The sequence below is a fragment of the Nannobrachium achirus genome, assembly GCF_963921795.1.
Source record: "Nannobrachium achirus genome assembly, chromosome: 5".
Classification (NCBI taxonomy): domain Eukaryota; kingdom Metazoa; phylum Chordata; class Actinopteri; order Myctophiformes; family Myctophidae; genus Nannobrachium; species Nannobrachium achirus.
In genome coordinates, this window is record NC_137814.1 from 53,449,199 (window position 1) to 53,467,047 (window position 17,849).

Below are 17,849 nucleotides of genomic sequence, written 5' to 3' on the forward strand. Positions count from 1 at the left end.
AACCTCCCATGTAATGATGTGATTTCTGAGTAAATGAAACTGCACTGCACTCAGTCTGTTTCTCAGCCTGTGAGGCAGTCAGTTGTAAAATGGAACAGCAAGGAGTTCAACTGGACCAGGAACAGTTGTGCTGTTCTATCTGTCTGGATCTACTGAAGGATCCAGTGAGTGTTCCCTGTGGACACAGCTACTGCAGTAGGTGTATTGAGGGATACTGGGATCAAGATGATCAAAGAGGGAGATTCAGCTGTCCACAGTGCAGAGAGACGTTCAACCCAAGACCTGTTCTGAAGAAAAACAACATACTGGCTGAGGTGGTGGAGAGCATGAAGAAGACAGGACTCCAAGCTGTTCCTCCTGATCTCTGCTATGCTGGACCTGGAGATGTGGTCTGTGATGTCTGCTATGCTGGACCTGGAGATGTGGTCTGTGATGTCTGCACAGGGAGAAAACTGAAAGCTGTGAAGACCTGTCTTCAGTGTCTGGTGTCTTACTGTGACACTCACCTCCAGCCTCACTATCAGTCTCCTGCCTTTAAGAAACACAAGCTGGTCAAAGCCTCCAACAAGCTTCAGGAAAACATCTGCTCTCTTCACGACGAGGTGAAGAAGGTTTTCTGTCGTACTGATCAGCAGTGTATCTGTTATCTGTGCTGCATGGAAGAACACAAAGGTCACGATACGATCTCAGCTGCAGTAGAAAGAACTGAGAGACAGAAAGATGTTGAAACGAATCAGCAAAACATCCAGCAGAGAATCCAGGAGAGAGAGGAAAACGTGAAGGTTCTTCACCAACAGGTGGAGTCCATCAATCACTGTGCTGATGGAGCAGTGGAGGACAGTGACACCATCTTTACTGAGCTCATCTCCTCCATTGAGAGAAAACGATCTGAGGTCAGAGAGCAGATCAGAGACCGACAGAAACGTGAAGTTGATCCTGTTGAAGAACAGAAGAAGTGTGAGGAGCAGGAGGTTTCTGAACTGAGGAGCAGACAGGCTGAGCTGGAGCAGATCTCACATACAGAGGATCACATCCAGTTTCTACACAGTTACACTTCACTCTCAAAGATCAGTGAATCTACACACCCAGTCATCAGCAGTGTCTGTCACTTTGAAGATGTGACTGTGTCTGTGTCAAAGATGAGGGACAAACTAGAGGACATTCTTAAAGAGGAAGGGACAAACATCTCAGAGACAGAGAATACAATGGATGTTTTAGTGTCAACACCAGAACCTGAATCTAAATCAGAATTAGAACCAGAACCACAACCCAAGACAAGGGCTGAGTTCTTAAAATATTCATGTCCAATCACACTGGATCCAAACACAGCGCATGAACGCCTGTCTCTGTCTAAAGGAAACAGAAAAGTAACAAGGATGAACAACCAACGCCCAAAGAGATTCACTGACTGCTATCAGGTTCTGAGTGTAGAGGGTCTGACTGGACGCAGTTACTGGGAGGTAGAGTGGAATGGAAACAAGGTTGATATAGCAGTCGCAGAGGATGATTGCAGCAGAACAGGGACCTATAAGGAAAGTGGATTTGGAATGAATGCTGAATCTTTCTCTTTACAGTGTCAGGCAGGAGGTTATAACATAAAATACAAAGGTGAAGTAGTAAAAGAATACCCAGGTCCTGTGTCCTCCAGAGTAGGAGTGTACCTGGATCACAGTGCAAGTATTCTGTCCTTCTACAGCATCACTGACACCATGACTCAAATCTGCTCGTACAGTATCCTTAAAGTATTCACCAAGAACCTCTATGCTGGGTTTTGGACTGCTGCTGAAAGCACTGCTGAGTTGTGTGACCCCAAGTAGACCTGACTTTGTTTGTCTCTCAAATCATGTTTATTTTGTTTATAGAAAGTTATGTTGTATAATCTGTTTTACAATTTTGTTATCTTGCATTCATACAGTAGAATTACAATGTATCTCATAGAGGACTTTGGGCTTTTTAAACTTTATTGTCTAATTGTTTTGTGGGTTGATATTAAATATGAAATAACATGAATAAGCATGGCAAATTAATCAGCATATATGTTGTAATTAAATGATCATATTGAATGTAATAAAATAGTAACCAAAAATAATAAATACTAGTATTATTATTATTTTATGACTGTACTTTAACCTATATCTATGATATGTTCTTTATAGCGCTTAGTGTCAAGTGGACTGGGAGTTTAAAATACATATATTATATAAAATACATATACATTTAAAAGAGAGATTAGCCTTTTTTCCTGAGTGTGAAATATATTGAATTTCATGTTCTATTTTGGACAAGAGCCTTCGAACAATAAACGTTATCTGATTGTGTAAAGGTACAGTACTGTCCTCTGGGCCTATAGGGCCCTTTTGATGGTCATGAACAATAATTTAGTTGTGGCAAAACATTTGCAACTCCCAAGCCACACCTTCTTAAATCTGAATGAACACACACATGCACTATCAACAAACTGCCTGGCGTGAATATTTGTGCCCAGCCCAGCCTATCAGATCTTCCTATTTTATCATGACAAATAGAGTAAAATGTATTCATATCATCGTTATAACAGAGATGTATCAAAGAAGATTGCATTGGTAGTTCACTGATACTGTACAGTATGTCATGAAATATCCAATGTTGCTCTATCAGAACTAAACTGTACATGTTACAAGCATGTAACCATAACTCATAATGAACCAACTGTATTACATGTTTGTGCTCTGCCATCTGAAGGTAAATAGCAGGAACCATTTATCATGTTCGTTACTTTTTATTGCGCTAAATCAAATAGTTTTAGGTTCATTCAGGTATGCAAAGTAAATTTAAACTAGTCCTTACCCATTCGGACATATACCTGTATGGTTGCTTATTTTTAGCTGGATAGCCAAAATGTCATGTGACGCTTTTTTTTTAAAAATAGTTTTCTTTTCTATTTGATTTTTATATACACCCAGTGTGTTCACACTTCAGACAGTCAGATATACGGTAGATTAATAGTTAAGATGTTTATTAAAATCTGTGAACCCATGAAGGATAATGATTATTCTGATTTATTGGGAATCATTTTTTGTTGATCTAACCCCCAAGTGCCAAGCAGGGAGGCATGAATTGGTCCCATTTTTACAGTCTTTGGTAGCCTATGACCCGGCCGGCCGGGGATTTAACACCCACCTCCCAGTCCCATGGGCTGAGCAGGTGAGGGCTGTGAAGGAGCTGCTGACACTGATACAGGACATAGTAAACAAAACTGTCCAGTAAAACTTTACTGTATCCAGAAGGGGGCGCTAAAACATTTCTAACAAATGGACATGGTGGGGCTACAGCTACAATGAAACTATACAAATCATGAAATACAATCTTTAAAAAGTGTATACTGTACTGTACCATGTTCATCATCATCATCAGAGTGCTTGATTACACCATAGACAGACAGACACAGTGCGTGTGGAAATATATATATAGTGGGCCTCTATATCATCAAAGTTGCCCACCCCTAACCTATAGTGCGGAGGGCGGCAGGCAGAGGGGGCACAGAGACAAATAGAGAGAGAAGGGGACGAGATTCACTGCCCTTTGTCTTTATATGTTCATCAAGGTTTATTTGATCATTTCAAAAGAAGAGGAAAACTGGGGACTCATATTTCAATATATTTCATTTCAATAAATCATTCACCATGCAGCCCTGTAACCTGCTACGGAATTGCTGTGTCACAGTGAAGGGGTAGGTTCTTTATTGTCTAATATTGTTTTAGAGCAGTGGTTCTCAAACATTTTCATGCCAAGAGCAAGGACCCCCAATTTTTACAAAATCTGTTTACAAAACAAAAAACACTTATAATACGGTAAAATGATTTGGCAACACTGGCCAGAATGGATCAGTGCAGTCACACTAAAATAGGACTATTCTTGATTCTGCTTCTACAGAAATGTGTGCTATTAACCAAGTAAACAGAAAGTAATTCACGCAATTTTAATCTTAATATTTCATAAAATAATATAGGCCTATGCTTTTTCTTTCATTTTTCCCCCCATTTTTTTTACACGTTATATTCTATTATATGTTTTTTTACAGGGTAGGCCCTACATTGAAGTAGACACAACCTTTACAAGACATCACAGGACAGCTCCCAGTGCGTGGGTGAGACAGGGGAACTCAGTTACAAATCATAAAGTCAAGGTCGACGGCCCGTTTGATAGCAACATCAGCTATGTTATGTGATGATCTCTGAGGTAATGTAACCAAAGACGTACGCTGGTTGTTAACTGGCTGCTATATATGAGGATTCGTATAATTTAGGATATGTTTATGCTACTTAAAGGGGCACTCCACCACTTTTCAACCTATCTTCACATAATAGGTCCTCACTAATGTTCATGATAAAATATCACCATTTTTTTAAGCGGTGGAAACCGCTTCCAATGAATGGCTTTGTGTGTATCACGCCCATATATGGTCATTTCAGTCCAGAATGAACAGGCTTTTTCAAAAACAGAATGTCCGTTTAATTACCATATATGGTGATCTCAGTCCAGAATGAACAGGGTTTTTCAAAAACAGAATGTCCGTTACCTTATGTCCATATCACTCCAGGCCAGAATGAACAGGTTTTTCCTGTCCCGTACGTGTAAAATATCAGTCCAGAATGAATAGGCTTTTTCAAAAAGCAAAATGTGTGTCCCATGTCCATATATGGTCATTTCAGTTCAGAATGAATAGGCTTTATATGTCCTGTACATCTAGAATATGTGTGCGGTGTCCCTCCCGGTCAGATGAATGGATACTTTGAGGATTGGTCAAGCTTCACATGATAATTTGGCCTTCAGGGTGTCTTATTTAAACACTTTATATTTATTTATGTATTTATTTAATTACAAATTCTTATTTTAATGTATGTGTTTTAATCTATTTTATTTTTTAAACCTATTATACCAACTGTCATACCAGCTCTCCAAATACATTCAGAATAGAAGTTTTATCTGTCCACCGCTTCAATTCGAACCGAGGTTTGATTTTTTCTACTCAGTTTGGGTCTCATAGGAGAGCTGTGGGTGGGTCAAATCCTTCCTACCGGTGACATCATCAATGGGAAATGCAAGCTAATAGAAACTGCATGCTTTCTATTCCTGAAAAAGTTGCAATGTTAAAGTGGAAGCCATTGTTCTCGTGATAATAAAAATCTTTTTTTTTTTTCAAAAATATATATATTTTTTTGTCAAACGACAATGTCACCGGTAGGAAAGATTTGACAGCTCTCCTATGAGACCCAGACTGAATAGAAAAAAAATTGTGCTATTTTATTATGAACATTAGTGAGGACCTATTATATGAAGACAGGTTGAAAAGTGGTGAACTACTCCTTTAACTGAAACAACTTAAATGCAAAAGATGCAAGTGATAAAACCTAAAAGAAGTGATAAAAGAAGGGGAAAAAAACATAATTTTAAATGTTTGTTCATTTAATAGCCTACTTGTTTAGTCAAAAATGTAAACAGCACTATTTTGTCCAATATTGTCCAACAAGCTTCAGGAAAACATCTGCTCTCTTCACGACGAGGTGAAGAAGGTTTTCTGTCGTACTGATCAGCAGTGTATCTGTTATCTGTGCTGCATGGAAGAACACAAAGGTCACGATACGATCTCAGCTACAGTAGAAAGAACTGAGAGACAGAAAGATCTTGATACGAGTCAACAAAACATCCAGCAGAGAATCCAGGAGAGAGAGAAAGACGTGAAGGTTCTTCACCAACAGGTGGAGTCCATCAATCAATGTGCTGATAGAGCAGTGGAGGACAGTGACACCATCTTTACTGAGCTCATCTCTTCCATTGAGAGAAAACGATCTGAGGTCAGAGAGCAGATCAGAGACCAGCAGAAACATGAAGTGAGTAGTGTTGAAGAACAGAGGCAGAGTGTGGAGCAGGAGGTTTCTGAAATGAGGAGCAGACAGGCTGAGCTGGAGCAGATCTCACATACAGAGGATCACATCCAGTTTCTACACAGTTACACCTCACTCTCAAAGATCAATGAATCTAAACAACCAGACATCAGCAGTGTCCGTCACTTTGAAGATGTGACTGTGTCTGTGTCAAAGATGAGGGACAAACTAGAGGACATTCTTAAAGAGGAAGGGACAAACGTCTCAGAGACAGAGAATACAGTGGATGTTTTACTGTCAACACCCAAGACAAGGGCTGAGTTCTTAAAATGTTCATGTCCAATCACACTGGATCCAAACACAGCACACCAACGCCTGTCTCTGTCTAAAGGAAACAGGAAAGTAACCAGGATGTACAACCAACGCCCAGAGAGATTCACTGACTGCTATCAGGTTCTGAGCGCAGAGGGTCTGACTGGACGCCGTTATTGGGAGGTAGAGTGGAGTGGAAACAAGGTTGATATAGCAGTAGTGTTTAATGATTTCTGCAGAACAGGGACCCAGAATGAAAGTGGATTCTACAGTGTCAGGCAGGCGGTTTTAATTTCAGATATAACGGCAAAGTACAAAAATGCAAAGATCAAGTTCCTGTTTCCTCCAGAGTAGGGGTGTACCTGGATCACAGTGCAGGTAAATTGACTTTCTACAGTATCTCTGACACCATGACTGCCATCGTCACAACCGCAACCGCAACCACAACCACATTCACCCAGCCCCTATATGCTGGATTTTGGACTGCTGCTGAAAGCACTGCTGAGTTTTGTGACCTCAAGCAGATCTGACTTTGTTTGTTTGTCTCTCAGGACTCTACAAGAAGCTCTGTCACTGAAATCATGTTTATTTGATCTATTGTAAAGATTATTTGCTAATAAACTGTTTTACAATTGTGTTCTCTCGCATTCATACAGCACAACTTATCTTGTAGAGGAATCTGAGCAATTTCTATTATGTAGTGGGTTTGATATGTGAAATAACATTCAACGATATTTTCTATGTGAATAGACATTGCAAATTAATTCACCAATGTTAGAATTAAAAGATTATATTATTTCTTAATTGTGTTCGGTGTCAAGTGGACTGGAAGACCGCGATATTGAATTTTATTTTGCATTTTGGACAAGAGCCTTACAATACACTTTATCTGACTGTGTACCTACCTCTTTTGTTAAATTGTTATTTTTTTTATTTTTATTTTTTTTCCCAAAACAGCTATATTATTTAGAAAAATACAACAACCCAACTTCTCTCAGGTAGTTTCTGCTCTGTGGCTTGTTAGAGAAGCGTTGTCATCATAATGACAAAAGTAATTGATTGATTGATTGATTGATTGATTGAAGACTTTATTAGAAGTTTGCTTAGGAAAAAGTACAGTTTCATGACAGCACAGTTCACTGGTACAAGGTCAACTAAAAGGAGAGCCTAGAAAGCACTTGGCTTATTTGCACAGGAAACAATTAAAGTATCTCATATAACATGGAATGGCAGACAGATAGGACACAGTACTATGCAGTAGATATAGTACTGTGTTAGAGACAATTACAGACAATAATTACATTTTCAAAGCAAAGCCAGAGAGAAAATGTACATTTTACAGGTATAGTCCTTGCCTCAGGTATTTGCAATATCTTGAGTATTACATAACATTATGAATTGTGTTATGTAGGCATTCAATTGTTAATTGCTCAATTGTGAATCAATTATTTGTCTGTTAATTAACCAGTTAATACTCTATAGCTTACGCAATGCAGAACTACTGTATGCATCTGGAGTGCCTGAATTCATCTTCATGTAATTTTAGTTTTATGACAACAATACTGAACTAATATCCTTAATAATGTGAATCAACACAGACAAACTAGCAGCCCCACGGGTTAAAAAGATGCAAGATTAGTAGTACAGTACTTAGCTTTATAACATCCAAGTCCACTGCGCTGATTGTTGTCACAGAGTAGCACAGGCTGAGTGATAATCAACAGCCGTTTCTTAGCGAATCTCCGACGGACAATTGATTGAGATCATCTTCTGCGCTATATTAACTGCATGCACACACGAATACCAGTAGCGTCGCCGAAATGAAGCTCGCCGAGAAACGGGGGGTGCGTTCGGAAATGCACACCGGGTGGGGCAACGGTGCGCTTTTTCAGTCTGAACTCTGAAGGTAAACTTTCTGAAAAGCAGCAGTTGCTAACCTAACGTTGCTATTGATGTTTATAAACTAGGGTAAATTATAATAGAATATTAGAATATTACTACATGTTGATACTGAAGAAGGCATACTGTGATTGTGTGTCCTACTTTACATGTTTGTTGTTGCTAGCATTAACATTTATGATACTGTGAGATTAAGACTATAACCATAATTTACCCTAGTTTATAAACATCAATAGCAACATTAGGTTAGCAACTGCTGCTTTTCAGAAAGTTTACCTTCAGAGTTCAGGCTGAAAAAGCGCACCGTTGCCACACCCGGTGTGCATTTCCGAACGCACCCCCCGTTTCTCGGCGAGCTTCATTTCGGCGACTCTTCCTGTTACCGCGCACACACACACACACAACAACAATGTTGCTGGGTGTTGTAGGACTACTGCTTGCGTTTAAAACAAAGTATTTGTCACTGTTCTACAACTTTCCTGTTGATGCAATGATGCAAGCAACTCTCTCACTCTCTCTGCTGCTAGTTCTGCTCTGGGAAAGAAGCCTAATTTATACATCGCAGTACAATGGTGTCGCACCTAAAATAGCAGACCTACAAGCTCACAATGCAATGCGTCGTGGATGCGACGCGCTGTGAGCTTGTAGGTCTGTTTTAAAACATTTTGGCTATAAAAATGGCATAATCCTGGATTAAATATAATATAATATAATATAATATAATATACAAACCAGGGAGGGACTTTATTGTTTTTCAGGTCAAGGACCCCTTAGCTCAGACAGAGATCAAGCAGGGACCCTCGCTGTAGGCTAGGTATTATAGCCTACTGTATCACACAAATATTTGGCAGGCCCCCTGTAATAACCCTGGATTGGGGTCCCTGACCCCCAGTTGAAGACATACTAATAATGACATAGGTCAGTGATATATCAATGACATCAGGGATCTTCATATATGGGCATAAAAGGGATACCCATATGTCACTGTGATATCACCTGTGATGTCACAGTGACAGTATGAATATCCAGGGTTTGATCTTTGATGAGGTGATGTCACGTGACATCACTTCCTGTACGGAAGGATGGAAGGAAGGACGGACAAGCTGCGACATTTCTCATGGTATACTGCGACCTTCGGTCGCAATAAAGGATCATACATTAGAGTCGTGGGGACATTTGATTGGTTCCCAAGAATGTGACAAGACAGAAACACGTAGGGTCGATTCTTGTTATTTTCACAAGCGCAGACCCAAGCTATCTATGTACAGTAGCTATTGTAGGCCTTATAACCCAAACATGATGCCGTAGTCATGGTAACCAGAGTTACAGAGACCTGTAAGTCAGATGAACCCCATACATTCCAAAATACCTAGCATCTCTGACGCCATGACTCTCCTCCTCACAGTTGATACAGCAAGGTTCATGGTGGGCCTGCCGGGTGTAGGTGGCAAGGCACAATATATTTATCGATAAAACGATATGATATTAACTACAAACAAATGAAATTTACCTATCACACCCGTCCCTCTGGGTTATGGACTCTAAACAGCTGACACATCGTTCTGGGTTATGTTCATCTCATGTCCATCTCTGGGCGTCCAGTGTCATATGTACACAACGCCCGGCCCTATAAGCAAACTTGGACCCAAACTGAAAGCTTGCATACAGTATGTTTTATCAGTTTCCTAAAGGTTTTGTACAATTGTTGTCAACAATAAGTTTACAGTATGTAGGTATAACACATTAGTAAGTTAAACAAAAAGATCCAGAGTGACATTTTTAACAAAAAAAGGATTAAATGAACGAACATTTTATCTTTTCTTTTATCACTTCTTTTAGGTTTTATTACTTGCATCGTTTGCATTTTAGTTTTATACAGTTATGAAGCAGCATATAACATCTTACAATAAATGCGAGAAATCTCTGTGAGTATGTGAGTATGTGCGCAGCATATCTCGAGAACCGTTCATCTCACCGTTTTCAAATTCTGCACGCACGTTCCCCTGCCGCAGCGCGGAGTGCAGTGCCCGGTCTTGACCCGACCCGATACGCTGTTTTCCGGAACCGATCTCGACCCGACCCGAACCGGTGCGAAAGGTTCAGAATCTCCGTATGCGGAGCTGATGTCTGACATCAGGGTTTTCCGATACAGAGATCTCGATATATGGGCATAAAATGGACACAGACAGACAGATATCTCCATAGGTAGGCTATATGGGCATGGACACAGGCAAACAGATGGTCAAAACGGGTCTTATGACAACAGGTATAATGGGGTTTGCATTAAAGGGCGGGACATTCATTCCCTATTTACATCGTTCCCGAGTAGTCCGGTCCCCAACTAGATGCTCAGCCAAGCTTCTAGTATCCTACAATTATACCACTCATCATATTCCATATGGTCTATAATTAACAACAAAGCAGCCAATTACAATGCACCCGTCCCTCTGGGTTATGGGCACGATGTTCTTTGAATGTGGTGAATGCTACAGTACATACAGTATAACCAACATTTTAGACACAAATAGGGAAAAAAGTAGGTACCCTAAATGTGTGTAGATGGTAATATGCTAGAGCCTGGTATATGTACATGTACAGTAGGCCTCCGGTCCAGGTCTGGGCTCCGTGAATCATTCAGGGTTTCTTCCTACCTTCCCACCCTGCCTTTAATGTACTTCAGGAATCCGCCTGATACACTGTAGACTGAGTGACTCTTAATAATAACCATGAACACCAAACAGACTGTTCCTTAGTAGACTTACTGGTATTTTAGTTTGTATGGTTTAATTTACTCAGAAACGAAACCAACACCTCTGACTGTTTTAGAAGAGGCTGGACAGTGGATAGAAAGTCATTCTCACTTTATAACCTATGTGATGTGCTTCTCTGCTGTGTAAAAAAATATCATATCAGGTCAAAGGTGGAAATTAAATGGAAACTGAATTGTATTTTTTATTTTTTTATAATTTTATGACTGCACTTTAACCTGCTGTTTTATACATTCTATGTGTAAAGTGGACTGGGACGCTGTAGATCAGTGGTTCTCAACCTGTGGGTCGGGAGCCCCAGGGGGTACCCACATTTTTATGGTCCAAAAGAATTGGACCATAACTGCATCAAAAGTAACTTAGTTTAGTAGTAAATAAACTAAAAAAACACAAATATACTAAAAACTTGGCAAACATTGGACAAATGGTCTCAGCCTGAAAAGGTTGAGAACCACTGCTGTTAGTGAAGGAGTGTTCATGATGATCTAAGGATGAAAAGTTAAACTGATGTTTCAATATTCCTAAAATAGTAGCAATTAAAACAATAACTACACATTTGATATTGATCAGGGTTTTAATTGAAGTTTATTTGATCCATTCAACATAAGAGGAACATCACTGACCCTTATTTCAACAAAGAGAATATTTCCTACCAATGAATAGACCACTTTAAATACACTTCTCCTACATACACACACACACACACACACACACACACACACACACACACACACACACACACACACACACACACACACACACACACACACACACACACACACACAAACAGATACCACAGATACCACTATGATACCCAAGTACCTGTCAAAATACTTTATAAACGTTAAGGATGTCCATAATTACAACACCAGAGGCAGTGCCACAGATCACGTTCAACCCAGAGTCAACTCAAAGAAAGGGTCGAACTCGTTCTTCTGCTATACCACAAAAATGTGGAATGCCTTACCGAAGGCCATAAAGGAGTGTGGATCACTAGCATCCTTTAAAATTGCCCTGAAAAACCACTTACAGGCAGCAGCCGTTCGCAACTGGTAAAAAACCTAGCCCAACCCTACCCTCCCTGCCCCTTCCTTGTATATACTTGTATACTTGTATATTCCTTGTACATACTTACTGTCTGTTTAGATTTACTGTATATTCCTTGTATATACTTACTGTATGTTTAGATTTACTGTTTTCTTTTCTTTTTTTCCCCCTTTTTCTTTACATATCTACTGCATAGTACTGTGTTCTATTTGTCTGTCATTCAATGTTATATGAGATACTTAAATGGTTTCCTGTTGAAATAAGCTTAGTCTTTTCATGGATCTCCTTTTAGTAGACCTTGTACCAGTGACCTGTACCGTCATGAATCTGTACATTTTCCTATGCAAACTTCTAATAAAGCCTTCAATCAATCAATCAAGAGAGAGAGAGAGAGAGAGAGAGAGAGAGAGAGAGAGAGAGAGAGAGAGAGAGAGAGAGAGGGAGAGAGAGAGGGAGAGAGAGAGCCGGGAGGAACCTCCAATGTCATGTGATTTCTGAGTAAATGAAACTACACTGCATTCAGTCTGTTCCCCAGAGCCTGTCAGACAGTCGGTTGGTAGAGTGCCTGAAATTCATATAATTTGTGAAGGAGGGCTTATGATTATCTAAAGGCAGAGAAGTTGTACGGTAAATAGAAGAGTAAATATTCCCCTGAAACTGTCACAATTAACACATTGACCGCCATTTTAACATTCACTGTAGGCTCCCCTGCCATTTTGTTTAAGCATTTTCTTCATATTTAGACATTTTTCCTAAATTCCCTGTTTGCACGAAAATGTCATACAGTGCATGGATTAAAAGAGGACATCCTCTAGTCTCTCCAAAAAATATTTTTTTGTATGTACGATGTAGCAATCTAGAGTTTTGGCCATTTCAAACCCCTTGTTTTTTCAAAATCCAGGTGGAAATTCAAAATAATTGGAGTTATTGACCTTTTTGTGAATGATCTGTTTTCAAGTGGATAACTCACTTGAGATGTGTCTTTATGGCTTCAGGCATTATCAGATAAGTGTACTAATGTAATTATGTAATAGGATTTATTTTTAGAATTTTCTGTTTAGAAAAATGCAGAGAAAAATATTTTTATTGGCTATATCTGACCAAAAAACTCACATACTATATTGCAGTATTTCTGTGAGTATTTCTGTGAGCCCCCACTTGGGGGCGCTTTCTCTCTGTCTCTGTGTGTCTGCTGGTTGTCTTTTGCTCTGTACAGGTGCACACACACAAATAGACATAAAAGGGGGCATGAGTCTTTTTTCTAACATGTCCTAGAATGTGAAAATAGCAGATCTACAAGCTCTACAAGCTCAACACATCGCTCTGAGACTGTGACACATTGAGAGCTTGTCATTCAATTTTATATGAGATACTTCAATGGTTTCCAGTGGAAATAAGCTTAGTCTTTTCATGGATCTCCTTTTAGTAGACCTTGTACCAGTGAACTGTACCGTCATGAAACTGTACCTTTTCCTATGCAAACTTCTAATAAAGTCTTCAATCAATCAATCAAAGTCGAGCTTGTAGATCTGCTATTTTCACATTCTAGGACATGTTGGAAAAATGTCTCCCCCTGCCCCTAAAAAAATCCTCTGCACTGCCCTGCTAAACAGCTCCTCTGCGTCTTTGCTCGTTAGTAACGACACTAGTTGATCTCTTGCTTTTTGGGAGGAGCGTGGTGGGGGAGCGTGGGAGTTTTGGTGGTGGTCCGTGAGAAGTGTTGGCTGGAGACCAGGCAGGGTAATGAGAGGACGGACCCCCTTCCAGGGACCACTTCACTTGTCTCTGACTCAACTGGATCGCGTCGTGAACTTTATGTAATCGGGCAGTTTTATTGATTGATTTTGTAAGAGTTGATTATCGTGTTCCCACTGCTCTGCGGAGCGAAGCGTTGGGCCCGCGGACCCCCTGTTAGAAAGCCGACCAGGGACCCCCCTTTGCAAAGGACCGCCTGGCGCCAATGGCCTGCTTGGCTGCTTGTGGACCATTACAAAACAATATATTATAGCCTGGATATATGGATTATAACCTGTGGATTCTAATCAACCATCATCATTCTCAGGTATGTTTTAGAAGCATTTATATGGCGAATTGGCGATAATTATTTTGTATCTAGAGAGAGAGAGAGAGAGAGAGAGAGAGAGAGAGACAGATCTCTGAATCAGAGACTCTGATAGCACTGTGCTGATCAGGACAGGGGGACCACTGAAACAGACAGTGGTCCGTGGACCACCAGCCAGCTAAGAGATGTTCACACACACACACACACACACACACACACACACACACACACACACACACACACACACACACACAGCTGTTCTCACACTTTTTTTTTCTTCTCTTTTTTTCCGCCAGCCTTGTGTGCGCAAAATGCGTCACTGTGCCAGTTCACTGTGGGTTATGGGGAGATTTATATGCATTTGTATTGCAATTTATACATTATTACAGTCTTTTTTTCAAACACACTTACTTTGATGTGTGATATTTTAGGTTCTCTGTAAGATAAAAGGATAAAAATTTGTCACGAGCTGGGGGAGAGTGTAATTAAACATTACATTATATAAAAGCAAATTCTCTGGACTATCGGGCCTGGCGGGGAACGACATTGGGATTTTCTCGGGACTATCGGGGGAGGCGGGGAATGAGTTAAAAGAATCGGGTTGTGTTCCAGTTTTTCTTGTCATTAAATATTGACCAGGATTTAAATTTATGTTTATTTGATCAATTCAACACAATGACAAAATTACCCAGCAAGCCAAATGACGTCATGATGACGTTATGATGGCGGTGACTCCGGTGACGTTCAGAACTAGGCCAGATCACAGCCCATATGGGGATGATCTTGATGTCATTACCAGGACGTCATATGGACTTTTTGTTTGACAGGATTATTGTTATTGTTTGTAATGTTAGTTGAAATATGAGCACATACGGTTATATTGTGGGACATATGACTAGTTATTAATCCAGGATGTCTGTTTTCGTGGGCAGGATTTATGTTGGTTGAAATCAGGTCATATATTCTACGCCAGATCTGGCTAGTCATGGTTTGACTTGATCCGGCCCCAATCGAGACCTGACCGTGCTTGCTGGGTACTGACTCATATTTCAACAGGATGAATAAACACACACGCACGCACGCACGCACGCACGCACGCACGCACGCACGCACGCACGCACGCACGCACGCACGCACACACACACACACACACACACACACACACACACACACACACACACACACACACACAGAGAGGACGAACCTCCCATGTCATGTGATTTCTGAGTAACTGAAACTGCACTGCACTCAGTCTGTTTCTCAGCCTGTGAGGCAGTCAGTTGTAAAATGGCACAGCAAGGAGTTCAACTGGACCAGGAACAGTTGTGCTGTTCTATCTGTCTGGATCTACTGAAGGATCCAGTGAGTGTTCCCTGTGGACACAGCTACTGTATGGGCTGTATTAAAGGCTTCTGGGATCAGGATGACCAGAAGGGACTCTACAGCTGTCCACAGTGCAGGGAAACCTTTAACCCAAGACCTGTTCTGAAGAAAAACAACATCCTGGCTGAGGTGGTGGAGAGCATGAAGAAGACGGGACTTCAAGCTGTTCCTCCTGATCTCTGCTATGCTGGACCTGGAGATGTGGCCTGTGATGTCTGCTATGCTGGACCTGGAGATGTGGCCTGTGATGTCTGCACTGGGGAAAAACTGAAAGCTGTGAAGACCTGTCTTCAGTGTCTGGTGTCTTTCTCACCTCCAGCCTCACTATGAATCTCCTGCCTTTAAGAAACACAAGCTGCTCAAAGCCACCTCCAAGCTTGAGGAGAACATCTGCTCTCTTCACGACGAGGTGAAGAAGGTTTTCTGTCGTACTGATCAGCAGTGTATCTGTTATCTGTGTTGCATGGAAGAACACAAAGGTCACGATACAATCTCAGCTGCAGTAGAAAGAACTGAGAGACAGAAAGAGCTTGATGCAAATCAACAAAACATCCTGCAGAGAATCCAGGAGAGAGAGAAAGATGAGAAGGTGCTTCACCAACAGGTGGAGTCCATCAATCACTGTGCTGATAGAGCAGTGGAGGACAGTGACACCATCTTTACTGAGCTCATCTCCTCCATTGAGAGAAAACAATCTGAGGTGAGAGAACAGATCAGAGACCAGCAGAAACATGAAGTGAGTCGTGTTGAAGAACAGAGGCAGTGTGTGGAGCAGGAGGTTTCTGAACTGAGGAGCAGACATGCTGAGCTGGAGCAGATCTCACACACTGAGGATAACATCCATTTTCTGCAGAGTTACACCTCACTCTCAAAGATCAGTGAATCTACACATCCAGTCAGCAGCAGCTGCAGTGTCCACCACTTTGAAGATGTGATTGCAACTGTATCAAAGATAAGGGACAAACTAAAAGACATTCTTAAAGAGAAATCAAAAAATGTCTTACGGTCAACACCACCAGAACCCAAGACCAGATACGAGTTCTTACAATATTCATGTCCACTCACACTGGATCCAAACACAGCACATGAACACCTGTCTCTGTCTAAAGGAAACAGGAAAGTAACAAGGATGAACAGACAACGCCCAGAGAGATTCACCGACTGCTATCAGGTTCTGAGTGTAGAGGGTCTGTCTGGAAGCTGTTACTGGGAGGTAAAGTGGAGTGGGAAAAGTGTTTATGTAGCAGTAGCATATAAAAATATCAGCAGAACGGGCCCCCCCCAAAAAAGTGGATTTGGGCACAATAATATATCTTGGTCTTTACAGTGTAGGACTGAGGGTTATAATTTCAGACACAAAGACATTGATACAGAAATCCCAGGTCCTGTGTCCTCCAGAGTAGGAGTGTACATGGATCACAGTGCAGGTACTCTGTCTTTTTACAGAGTCACTAGCACACTGACTCTCCTCCACAGAGTCCAGACCACATTCACACAGGCCCTCTATGCTGGGTTTTGTACTGATGTTGAAAGCGCCGCTGAGTTGTGTGAGCTCAAGGCCTGACTTTGTTTGTCTCTCATGACTCCAGAATAAGCTTTGTCAACCACTCATGCATGTTTATTTTGTCTAGTGAAAATATAGCCTTTTATAATTTGTTTATAATCCTTTTTGTTCTCTTGCAGTCAAACAGTACAATTTATTTCATGGCTAAATCTGGGCCTTTTCATACCATTTTCTTGTGTTGATATTTTGTGGTTTTGATATGAAATAACATTCATGATATTGATCATTCATTCTTCTGTGAATAAACATTCAAAATGTATTCACAGGCACGTTGGAATTAAATGATTCTATTATATTTCATGTAATATGAACATTTGAAAATATGCTTGGTTATGGACTGAGTTGTGTGACCTCAGGTAGATCTAGATTGACTTTGTTTGTCGTTCAAATCATGTTTATTTTGTCTATAGAAAATATAATGTATAATTTGTTAATAATCTGTTTCACTATTTTGTTATCTTGCATTCATACAGTAGGCCCATAATTTATATAGGAATGAGCTTTTTCATACAATTTTGTTTGTTTTGTAGTTTTCAAGAATGTGTTGGAAATAACATTATGTTTGTTGGGTTAAAAACATTTTAACATCTATTATATTTAAAACACCAACTTCAGTGTTACAAGTGACAAGGTTATTTTGTTTTGATCTGATAACTAATGCATGTGACGAGAATCTGCCCACTACAGGGACAGAGAGATTGACCAGTGAAATGTCAAAGTGTCCAGGACACTGGATAATGAGAAGCCAAAACATTCTACATCCTTGGCTTCTGAGTTCACGAGACTCAGTCACAACACCATCTCATGATCCATTGTTATGTTTAACTGTCCAATGAATGCTTGACAAATCTATTTTCCCTGTACCTACTGAAGTATATTTGTGAACTGATGTTACATTGTATTGAGATTCAGATTGAGAAAGAAAAGAGAAACATGTTTATTGTACTGTA

General features: G+C 40.4%; 1 protein-coding gene across 1 annotated transcript; it reads left to right on the top strand.

Moving 5' to 3' along the window:
• Positions 1 to 89: 89 nt before the first annotated feature.
• Positions 90 to 17,352, top strand: LOC308285174 (uncharacterized protein; the record flags this gene model as incomplete). The annotated part of the gene is given in 4 exon segments (XM_080725891.1): positions 90 to 1,813; positions 5,768 to 6,333; positions 15,217 to 15,634; positions 15,636 to 17,352. Coding segments are annotated over 4 exon segments (3,972 nt in total). The 3' UTR covers positions 16,900 to 17,352.
• Between the last annotated feature and the right edge of the window lie 497 nt (positions 17,353 to 17,849).